Consider the following 12379-nt stretch of genomic DNA (forward strand, 5'->3'; position numbering starts at 1 on the left):
CAAAGCATCTGCACCTCTGGCCAAGCTTAGCCTTCCTCAATAACATTCTCAAGTCTATCCTTCACTGCAGTCCCAGAGTGACTGACAACCAACAGTGAATGGCAAGATCCCAGACTCTATCTACTTCCTCTCCAAATCATGTTAAATAACATTCAACTAACACTCACTGGACACTGAAAAAAGAGAGATGTGACAGCAAACTTGCTGAAGCAAGGAAAGGAATGTATTTATCAGGGTAGGCAGAAAGAAGATCAGGATCTACTGGTAGATATCTGGATAATTTTCAGTAGATCAACAAGGATTTCTGACTCCCAATTGTTAATAATGAAAGAACTCCCTCTCTGCAATTATACCTGGTATTAAAAACAAATTTGTTGGCTCAGAATTCTTTAATCCCTGGCTCTGCCTGGTGGATCTTGGGTCTTTAATAAGAAAATCAAAGTAGATCCTGCAATCCTGAAGTCTGCTCACTCCTGGTCTATATGCACTCCAAATATAATGTATCACTGCATCCCAATACCAACTTCAAAGAGAAGAGTATTGCAAAGGGCCCAATCATTTAAAAAATCAAGACAAGCCCTCTCTTTCCATCTTCTTGTGTAAAGAGATCACATTACATTTTTGGAGTAGATACCCACATTTTAAAAAGTAGATACCCAACACTTTAAAAATGTAGTGTGTGAATGCAACACAGTTATTTGAGAATGTGCATATCATAATCAAAGCACTCAGAAAGCTTGCTGCAGCTCCTTACACCTGCTGCAGAATTTCCTAAATTTTGACTGGCCTCGGTAGTCATTGCAAATCTGCGCTTGTTGCTGACTTTGCTCCTCCCACTCTACAGTTTTGATTGTGATGTCACACTGCACGTTGGGGGTGTTTCCAGTGCGTTCAAGGCCCAGTGTCACTGCAAGGAGAAGCCCTTTGCCTTTTCTGAGCTGGAGTGGGTGGGAAGGGATAATCCATTTTACATTGAGTCTGCAAGCATCTTGGAAAATAGCAAGACATCTCACTGCTTTCCAAGCCTCTCTTAGGTCACCGGGCAAGGTCTAAGAGGCTCCCCTGCTCTTCTTCAGGCTCAGGGAATCTTAGCAGAATGGCAGTGGCAAGCGCCTCTATGGACCCAACTTGGTGGCATCCCCAGGCTTGTGGCTATGTGCAATAATCTTCAGCAGCTGACCCTGGCTGGATGATTGCAACCAAGATGGCTTTTCATTTATTTGCAAGTGACAGAATAATGTAAAAGGAGATATGTGGAGAACTGAGTAAGGGACAGAGAAATAACCCCATCCCAGACCTCAGCAGTACTTGGGTCAAAAAGTGCTACTTGGACGCAGTCAGAGGAGTCAGACTTTAAAAACCAAGAACAATGATTTCGAAGTGTTTGCAGAATGGTTGCTTTTATTCTTTATTACTCTCTTTCAGAATTTGTTTTAAATTCAAATAAGATGAGAGCCTCTTCCTTGCACTGCTCACTTCCAAGTCTCCCATGGCCTCCAAGTCCCCCTGCATGCTTCCTGTTTATATGTGTCTTTCAGTCTACTGTTACATTTGCTGATGTTTTTTGACTCAGTAGCTTATTCTACTAACTTATTCCACATGCTAAACATTGGACTGATCTGCGAAAGCCACTCCAGCACAAACCATTTGCCATTATATAACTTCCTACATCTTGGAAAGCCACTTCCTTCCCTTTTAATGTAGGCATGGCCCCCATTTGTACTGAGTCCTCTGGAAATGTTACCACCCATTGCAGGAGCCTGGTGTTCCATCTGCTGAAAGCTTATTTTAACATTTTGCTTTCTGATGTAAAATTACCTTTAATGACAAACAGTGCAAAATAGTGAAGGTGTTGTGATCAAGGCGTTCCATCTCTCCTTTCGGACTCTCTAATAGAACAATGCCTTTAAAGATCCTCCATATGTACATTTTAAAGACTGAAAGCACATTCCTGTTCTTTCTAAGTGTTGTGGCTTGATATTTCTAGTACAAAGAGACATCTGGATTTAATTTTTTTGCGGTAACAGAGACCTCCACCAAAGCCTTGTGACCCTCCAGATGTTGCTGGACAACAGCTCCTAACCTCCCAAACCAGTGACCATGCCAGTTAGGGCTGATGGGACTAAGTGTCAGACAACACCTGGAGGGCCAGAGGTTCTCTGCTTTAGATCATTGCTTCCCAAACTTTCAACAGCTGAAGCAACAATGTTGGGAGGGATGATGTGCTTACACCCAATAAGGTTTGAGAGGAGCCTACCCTTGTGTTTCTGCACAAGTCCCTGTTCAGAGTGTATCCTGGAACTGTGACTCAGGCAAGGATGCAACAGGCACCCTTCTTTACAGTCTGACTGTTATAAGCACCCTTCTTTACAGTCTCTTCGTTGAAAGGGACACAATCACACCCTGTATAGAGGATATAACAGAATTAGTTGAGTCTGGTAGAAGCTGGGTTGGTAGGATGCTGAAATCTAGGGCCTCCAAGGTAGCATTCCTGAAAACACTACCTTTTCCATGCACAAGAACAATGGGACAGCCAGAGCTGAGAGGTCTTTAAGTAAGGATAGTGCCAGTGGGAAGTGTTCAGATTTGTTAGGCATTGAGGAACATTTTGAGACACACCAAACCTATACAGTATGGTTCAACTTCACTTGAATTCCAGTGGAACAAGACCTTTGGTGCTTATTACCAAAAAGGTTGTAAATAAGCTTTTCAAAATTAACTTCTGAAGGGAAGTTTTAATCTTTTTAGTTAACAGCTGTTTTAAAATTGTTTTAATTCTTAATTTTAATGTTTTTTGTAAACCCGTTTAGAGGTCTTTACATTCAAGCGGTATATAAATTTTGTTAAATAAAACTAAATACATAGAGTTGACAGAACTCCAGACTGGAAAAGATACAAAAAAGTCTGAGAGGATGTTGGCATGATTAACAGGCAGAGTCAAAGGTGGTATAAACGGCAAGATTTCCATCAAAAAACAGAACAACATTACTTCACACAATGGCTTGCTTTAAAATGGGATCAGGCAAATGTATGGGTGCTAAATGGAACCTCCAGTTTTAGAGGAAATGTATTTCTTAAAGACAACTGCTGTCTTCCTGCTGTGTTTGTGGGCTTCCCAGAAGTATTTGGCTGGGCACTGGTGGAAACAGGATTCTGAATGACATGGATCCTTGGTCTGACCCAAAAGAGTTATACTTATGTTCTGCACAGAAAGAGACAAGGACAGAAAATCATATGGAGATGCAGAGGGCAACCTCCTCTCTGGGTGGGTACTTTAGGCTCATAGCTTAATGGTTTCATTTATTTCTCATGGTGCATCATTTGCAGTTACCGCACTAGATGCTGCTACACTATGCCTGACAATAGATCAATGGGAAAACTCACTGTGGCTTCAAAAGTATTTCAAGAAGCAGCTACATCCTTCCTGTGCTACAGAAAGCCTCTAAATACATAGACCCTGCTCCTCTCCTTTTAAAACCACTACCCAAAATATTTAACAGCATAATCCAGCCAACTCTATTTTTACAGTAGTGAGTTGCTAGAGACCAAAACCAGCAGCTGGATAAAGCTACATGATGTGGGACAGAAGCACTGACAGAAACATAACATCTGCAACAGCACAAACAGTTGTCAGACTAACTGGGACAACTCTTGTTGTTCCTCAGCACAGAGAAAAAATGCTCAGGTTTGACCCCCCCCCCCCGCAAAGTAAAGAAGTATTACTTCTCTGCCTGTTCACTCTCACGGTACAGAAATATTGCAGAGTACAGGCTTGGTTCAGAAAATTTAGCTTGTCCAGCATGGAAAAGGCTATCTGTGTATGTAAAATTTCCAGAGCACGTCAGGAGTGGCTGGAATGGGCTAGAGAATTATGACACAGGAGTGTCTTCTGCTGTTATAGAACTTAAAGGAGGAAGGAGCATGGGTTGCAGACTATGGGTAAGCATGGGACATCTAGCCAGGCCCTACTATCCACTTCTGTGATCAAAATAACTGGTCCAAGTTTCTACTAATATAGGTATCAGCAGCTGGAACCTCTAGACCCAAATCTGGATGCCTGAGGTAAATCACCTGCTTCCCCACCCCCAACTGCCAACCCAAAGGCTATTTAAAGGAAAAAAAACTTTTAAGAGGGATATTTTGCAAGGGTTGTGGTTGTTATCGCAACAACATTTGCTAGCAACAGGGAAGGAGGAGGCTGGCCCACCAGCCTCTCGCATCCTCACTGTAGCTCTTCATTAAAAAAAGCCCACACCAACAACCACTAATTGCTGACCAGGGCACAAGGACCTGCAGGGAGAAAGAAACAAAAAAGGAGAGTCCCTCCAAGAGAGACCCCTTTGCCCAAAAGTGACAGAAGCCCCCTTTATCCTGACACTAAGAGATATCCCTGTTTCATAACTGGAATGAAGCAGAGAGGCATGTAAAGTTGGCGGTTTTTGAACCCCCTGCATTCTCTCTAACTAGTGGTTTCTTGCTTTCTTAAATAAAAGGCCAATTCTCACCCTTCTGCCCTGATGTGTTTTGTGATCTCAGTGCTTGAACTCCCCACTTCTTTCTGTTTCCCAAGCTTGTCAGTGAATACACATGAAGACTTTAAAAATGAGGCAACTGAAAATAGTTTTACATATCTTCACAGTCCACCATATTATAATCCCAGCCCCATCTCCTTTGCTTCTTACAGGTTACAACAGCATCATTCTGTTCACGTTCTTTGGAAGTGCTCTTTGCTCCCCTTTGCAATCAAAGGTAGTTTTCCAAAGAAAATGCAAGAGTTTCCATATCAGCCTGCAAGTAATAAACCACACGCATGCAAGTGTGAAAACCAGAGCTCTGTCAAGAAATGGCTCCCACTGCATAGACATTAAGATCATTTTTTTCATGCGAACAAATACCAAAATTAAATCATTATCCATTTTATTACTGTTTCCCCTTCTACCATGTGGTTACACTGTTGCCTTCATTTTGCCATATCGATTCCAGAAAATATAACTGTTAAGCAGCAGCCTTGTTTGGTCAAAACATTACCTGGTCAGAAAACAATTTTGGTCAGCTTAAAGAAATATTTAGGCTCTGTCCATTATTTATTTTTTAAAAATACCTTACTCATTGGGTTTCTGAAATAAAAATAGCCAGGGTGATGTCCAAGAACAATTAAACAAAAACAGAACAGAACAGAACAGAAAAACTGTAGCATGCAATAGACTAGCACTGCTGAGAAACCAAAACTGTTCCTGCCGATTGGCCATATATATATATATATATATATTATATATATATATATATATATATATATATATATAACACACACACACTTACGTTTTCTTACAGACATTTTTACAGTTTACATTATGTTAATACATACTGTAAAAATATTAGTACCAAAAAAATACATAGACATTCAACAGAATCAAGCGGTAAATCGTTTCCTAAGACTGCGTCACTTCAAAGCTGTAAGGGGAGAGGGGCTGCATGTTTCAATACTCACCACCTGCACACCCCTTAGGTCTCCCTGCACACACAAGGAAGGTTAAGCAGAAGGCTTCCCTGCCCCTTTTGACGTGCTAGATTTGGAAGTACCGAGTTGGGTTTGGTCTTCTAAAAACATTTTAACATTCAGTTCTTCACATCTTGAAGTGGTACAGTTCAGGAAACGCATTTAATTCTGTTGAATGTATAAATGAAGAATACAAAAGAATACAAAAGTTATGATCACACCATTGTTACTAATAAATACTTCAAGCTAGGTTCATCAGAAGAGAATGTATATTAAAACTAATTGACACAACTTATATTTCTATAAGCAAGATGCACAATTTGACTTTTGTAAAATACTTAACATGTTGGAGAAGTTAACACTCACCACTGATGTTTATTGCTGGCAATACTATTGACATCTTTGGTCGCCTGGTCTTATTATGGGTAGTAGCAGGCAACAACAGGTGATCCTGAAAACCAATGAAATGTGTTAAGTATGCAGAATGATTACTATTTTGTTTTCTTACCCACAATTCAACCTAACATCTCAGGGCGGATTATATAAAATTCAGTGTTAAAAACAGTTTAAAACAAATTACAATCACAGGGATAAGGTGGGTTCTGAAAACTTATATCTCAGGTGTCAAAGGCAAGTGCAAAGAGGTGCCTCTTCAGCACACAACGGAAACTATATAATGAAGGTGCCAGATACATCTATGTGGGGAGGGAATTACACAACTTAGAGCCACAGAGGCCACCATCACCACCCCAACTTCTGAGGGCAGTGAAACTATCAAGAGGGCCCCTCTGCTGATTTTAACACACAAACAAGTGTGTAGAGGAGGAGGTAACCTTCAGATATTTGGGATCTAAGTAGTTTAAGGCTTTAAATACTACCATGAGCATCTTAAATTGGGCCTGGAAACTAGCAGCTGTTTTAAAAATGTGGTTACATGACATCTTAAGGGAACCCTAGCCAGTAATCTGGCTGCTACATTTTGGACCAGTTGAAGTTTTCAAGTCATCGTCAAGGGCAGCCCCATGCAGAGTGTACTGCAACAATCCAATTTGGAAGTTATGAGAGCATGGAGTACCATAGCCAAGTAATCTCTGCCTAAAAGGCTGGTGAACCAGCCAGATCTGGAAATAGAAACTCACAGCCACTGAGGTCACCTGAGCCTCCAATGACAATGCTGGATACAGGAATACCCCCAAGTTTCAAACCTGCTCCTTCCAGGGGAGTGCAACCCCATCCAGAACAGGCCGTATCCCCACCTCCTGGACTCAAGAACTTGAAACACACAACACTTCTATCTTTTCAGGATTATATTTCAATTTGTTGGTCCATATCAGCCCATCATTGCCTCCAAGCACCAGTCTAGCATCTCAGCTACCACTCCAGATTCAGATGGAACAAAGAGACAGAGCTGGATGTCACTGGTATATTGATGACACTTCACTCCAAATCTCTTGATAGCAGCTCTCAATGGCTTCAGATAGATTTTAAATAGTGTAGGGGACAAGGTGGAACCCTGTGGGACACTACAGGAAAGCTCTGAACAGTCTCCCCCCCATAACTACTTTCTGAAAAAAGTTCTGGAGATAGGAACAGAACCACTGAAGCACAGCGCCCGCAACTCTAACCTCCTCCAGGTGCTCCAGGAGGATACTGTGATCAATGGTATCAAAAGCTGCCAAGACAACGAGCAGGAATGTACTCCTCCCATCTCTCTCCCAACAGATGTCATCAACCAGGGCAACTAGGGCAGTTCCAGTGCCATGGTCGGGCCTGAAGCCAGACTGACATGGATCAAGATACTCAAGTTTCTTTCAAGCATGTCTGAAGCTGGACTGTCTCCACTCTCTCAAGCACTTTACACCGAAAGGTGATATTCACCACTGGGCAATAGTTGTTTAACACTTCTGGGTGCAGGAAGATCCTAAGGAGGGGACATGCCTCCACTTCCTTCAGGACAGATGGTACTTCGCCCTCCTCCAGTGAAGCATTTATCATTCCCTGGACCCACCCAGTCAATCCCCTACAACTAGTTCTAAGAAGCCAATGGGTCAAGGAGGCAAATGGTCAGTTGAAGTTCTTCAACAGCTTATCTATATCCCCAGGCTGCAATAACTGACACTGATCCAGTACAGATGGAACAGACAGTGCACTGGATGCCTCCACTGTACTTGCTCTAACTATGGCATCCAACTCTGAATGAATTTGAGTGATTTTTCTCCTAGGGTGAGCTTTGCAAAATTGTTACAGCAGACTGCCGAGGTTGTCAGAGCAACACTCCTTTGACCAGATGACAAAAGCCCATTCACCACTCAGAAAAGCTTTGCAAGACAGCTATTTGCAGACACAATGGAGGCAGAGAAATAAGCTTCTTTCATCACCGCCACATGGTAGGTGCAGTAATGTGGCCTTACCTGTGTTCGGTCAGGCTCAGACTGAGATTTACACTGCTCACACTCTATTTATTATTATTATTTATTTAATTTATTAGTCGCCCATCTGTCTGGTTGTCCAGCCACTCTGGGCAACGTACAAGATAAAACAATACATTAAAACATTAAAATTTAAAACCATAACAGTAAAAAACCTAACCCACCCCAAAAGCCTGCCTGAAGAGCCAGGTCTTCAAGGCCCGGCGGAAGCTTATCATAGAAGGGGCATGGCGGAGATCATTTGGGAGAGAGTTCCACAGGGTGGGGGCCGCTGTTGAAAAAGCCCTCTCTCTAGTCCTCACCAGTCTAGCTGTTTTAACCGGTGGGATCGAGAGAAGGTCTTCTGAGGCTGATCTTGTTGAGCAGCATCCCTGACGATGCTGGAGGCGCTCCTTCAGATAGACTGGGCTAAAACCGTATAGGGTTTTAAAGGTCAAAACCAACACCTTGAATTGGGCCCGGTAAACAACCGGTAGCCAGTGCAACTCCTTCAGCACTGGAGTGATGTGATCTTGCTGGCGTCTGCCTTTAATCAGACGAGCCGCCGCATTCTGTACCAGTTGCAGCTTCCGGACCGTTTTCAAGGGTAACCCCACGTAGAGCACATTACAGTAGTCTAGGCGAGAGGTGACCAGGGCATGTACCACCGGTGGGAGCAGATGGTTGGGAAGGTAGGGGCGCAGCCTCCGTATCAGACACAATTGATACAGCGCCGCCCTGCTCACAGCCAAGACTTGAGCCTCCATGGTCAGCTGGGAGTCAAGAATGACCCCCAGGCTGCGGACCTGGTCTTTCAGGGGCAAACGTACCCCATTGAGCACCAGGTCCACATCCCCCAGCCTTCCCTTGTCTCCCACAAACAGTACCTCGGTTTTGTCAGGGTTCAGCTTCAGCTTATTCCTTCCCATCCAGCCACTCACCGATTCCAGGCACTTGGACAGGGTTTCTACAGCCAACCTCAGTGAAGATTTAAATGAGAGATAGAGCTGCGTGTCATCCGCATACTGATGACATTGCAGCCCAAATCTCCTGATGATTGCCCCCAGCGGCTTTATATAGATGTTGAACAGCATCGGGGAGAGGATGGAACCCTGTGGCAACCCACAAGTGAGAGGCCAAGGATCCGAAACCTCATCCCCCAATGCCACTCTCTGGTACCTACCAGAGAGGAAGGAATGGAACCACTGCAATACAGTGCCCCCCATGCCTAACCTCTTCAGGCAGTCCAGGAGGATAACGTGGTCAAGTTGACCCTAGCTGTTGACCCTCCTGTTTCATTGCCCACAGGTCACTAGAGTACTAAGGTGACTATGTGTTCTATGTTAACAGCCCGCAGGAACGATTGTGTTGATAGCTCTACACATTTCACCATTCCATGGTGTGACAAGAATCTCAATAAGGAGCACCAGCCATATCAGCTAGAAAATCCCTCAGACCTTCAAGAATCCATCAGATTCCTTAAGCCTTCAAGAGCAAATCATCTCAATGGGTCCCCCACCCCTGCAGCGTGAAGTACTGTGGTCAGTCTAAATCTCAATAGGGAATGATCTGTCCATGACAATGGACTCAAAAAGAGCCCCCCCCCCCCATCACTGGAGTATTTCCAGGGTATGTCTGGCCACATGTGTCAGACCAGTGATGTACTGAGACAATCCCATGGTCGACTCAAGTGTTGTGATTTGACTTGCATCTCAAGTGTTGTGATTTATGCTGTCTATACCTGACATACCTGTCACATGAAAAGAGCAGATGGTGGGTTTTTAAGGGTCATATTTCAATTTTTATTACTTGTGTTATTACTAGTAACACATTTTGGTTATTTATATCTCAAGTGTTAACATTACTAATGAATGGTTTGAGGGGCTTTGTTTGGCTTAGTGAAAAGTGTCACTTCGACGTGGTACCTGAGTCTCGCTGAATATGGTCAATGTTCCTGCAAGTGTAAAACGTAATACATGTGCTGCCTGTAATCCTCTCTTTCTCTACCCAGACAGGAGCACCAGAGAAACATGCAACTCTTTCAGGACTATCCATTAGGGATGGCGACACATATCATAGATATAGGAAGAATGCTAACATGCAACTACTGCACCCACAGTTTGAAGTGGTAGAGTGCAGAAATCTGTTACTGTACTTCGGTAGTAAAGTCTTGCCATAAACAGTGCATGCATAAGCATAGGAGGAGGAAGGAAAAGAGAGTCCTAAGACTGGTAGAGAGAAGGGGTGGGGGTAGGTAGCACACAACAGAGACAAATGGGTAGCTGCAGAGAGGACAGGAAGAAAGCATGGCTGAGAGGTGGGAAGCAGGAAAATGTGGCATGACACAAACATATGGTTTTGTAGTGTGCATCAGTGTGGAACGTGTGAAGTAACATGGCAGATAGTGCATTTCTTCTTCTCCCTAGCATGTTATCACCCCCCCACCTCCCACCATGTCTTGCTAAGAGGCTTTTAAGTTAGGGGAAACATCAGCACCTCTCATCTCAATATATTAGGTCCTGGCTGGAAATTCTATTCTGGCTATCCATCTTGTTCTGAAACTAGGAGTTAACATATTGTTAGATCAGGTGGATTGGAATAGGGAATTATGTCTAGAAGGAATGGAGGGGGGTAGAGATGGCACCTACTGGTAAGGAAAGAGAGCTTGGCTGTGCCTGGTCCTTCAAGTGTGGAATCCAACGGGACATGGAAGCAGAGCAAAAGCTCTCCTCAACCAAACAGAAAATAATCTCCCCCCCATTCTGCCACTCATTCTGCGATCTTACAGCTTCCCCTAGAGACTCTGACAACCCCAATACTTCAGACTAAACTGCGAGATCTGTGCAGAAGTAATAATTTAGGTATCTCATTAAATTATGAAAACCTCCTCTCCTTGAAGTACAAGATGGAATGCTCAATACAGGTCAAAGAATCATCTTCTGCTTTCTTCTGCACTGCTTGATGAAGTAGTCATTGAACTGCTCCTGCCCAACTGTCATTTACTGAAACTCAATGGCCACAAGCATCTTTCTAGATCATAATTTTCTTTAAAACTCAAGCATGCTCCACTTAATTGTATTTGTACTAAAAGAAAAAATCCCACTATCTTAAGCATTTACTTGTATGGAGGCAGTTCCTATCCTATTCTCATTTTATTCAGCCTCTACTCTAGTTTATTAAGTTCTATTATATTGCTTTTGAGATGGGGCAACCAAAATGACAGCTGGAATTCAGGTTCCCTGATTTCACAGCTACCATTACTAATAATCCCTAATTACAGCTACCATCACTAATAATGATAAAAGCCACCCTTCATTCACACACTCCTTTTAGAATCCCCCATGACTAAAAAACTGAGTGAAAGGAAGAATGCTGAGGGTCTTGTCTCCACTGAACAAGGCATATTTATAACCCAGCCAAATTTAGTACCCCTCTTTGTAAACGAAACACACAGCATCATCTACCATCTGCTGATCCAATTCTACATTTATCTCTTCCTAGCAGTTCACTTTGGGAAGGAATACATGGTTCTGTAGTTTTACTTTTCTGTTTTTTCCCTTTAATCTCAATTTTCTTCTTGGCTGTGGACATTTTTTTCACTCCCTGTTGTCTCCAAGTAATACCACTGCACAGTGTCTAGATGCCACAGCTGTGGCCAATCATCCTCTGCTATCATCTCATGGGCTTTTCTTTTATAATTGATGCACAACTCCCCTTTTCATCCTTGGGTAACCATCCAAAATACAATCACACATGTACATAGCACTTTGGGAAAAGCACAATGTTTATCTGAAGATGTCAGAAATAGAAGGCTCCATCAAGTCTTCTACTAGAAACAAGACCAAATGTTTTCTGGAAACAAACACCATCTGTGGCCAACTAGAGGGTTAGGCTTGCTTTCATCATCACAAATGTCATACTCTTTGAAGTTTTCAGATTAATTCCAGCTGCTTTCAGAGATGTGAAGGCTTTTTCTAGGTGCTGGTCAACTAAATGTGTCACTACCGGTGAAAAGAGACAACCCACCTCTCTCTGAGGTCATTACAGAATCAGCTTATAACGGGTATGAGATGCACCTTAATGTAGGGTAGGAAAAAATCATTGTGGGTCTGCTTCGCTTTAGGCTCATCAGTTATTAAGAATAAACTGCAAGGAACATGTAGATGTTTTTACGTTTGTTCAGGAAGTGGCTGCATAATTTTACTATTGATGTATTTGTGTGATAACGGCACCAATATGAAGGCAAAATCATTTCAAGGAGGGGGTTGGCTTCATTTGTAAAAACACATACATCCACAGATGTTGCTCAGAAGATATCATTATGACCATCTGTTCTGGGTTTCTCGCCAGGTAATCCCATAATTCCTTTTAAGCACAGATCAGGAAATTTTCTTCAGATCTGTTCTTGGGTGAGTATGTGGTGTTGGGGAGATTCATCTTAGCCACACTGCAACACAACCACCACACCGTGTGA

The 12379-nt window shown here is 42.9% G+C and overlaps 1 protein-coding gene and 1 long non-coding RNA gene across 6 annotated transcripts in view; one reads left to right on the top strand and one right to left on the bottom strand.

Annotated features, from left to right (window-relative positions):
* The window catches only part of ATF6 (activating transcription factor 6), a 116207-nt gene that overhangs the window by 30231 nt on the left and 73597 nt on the right, over nucleotides 1-12379 (bottom strand). For 3 of the 5 annotated variants that reach the window (XM_061584196.1, XM_061584186.1, XM_061584206.1), the window contains exon 15: nucleotides 5864-5948. In XM_061584196.1, the coding sequence (XP_061440180.1) occupies nucleotides 5864-5948 (85 nt within the window). Of the gene's footprint in view, nucleotides 1-4917; nucleotides 5029-5310; nucleotides 5666-5863; nucleotides 5949-12379 lie in introns of those variants that run through there. The other 2 variants (XM_061584213.1, XM_061584214.1) reach the window with 2 other exon arrangements.
* Nucleotides 1-12379, top strand: part of LOC133364111 (uncharacterized) — a 90126-nt gene that overhangs the window by 25970 nt on the left and 51777 nt on the right. The gene's annotated exons all lie outside the window — the stretch shown is intronic.

The sequence above is a fragment of the Rhineura floridana genome, chromosome 1 (assembly GCF_030035675.1).
Source record: "Rhineura floridana isolate rRhiFlo1 chromosome 1, rRhiFlo1.hap2, whole genome shotgun sequence".
Taxonomy (NCBI): Eukaryota; Metazoa; Chordata; class Lepidosauria; order Squamata; family Rhineuridae; genus Rhineura; species Rhineura floridana.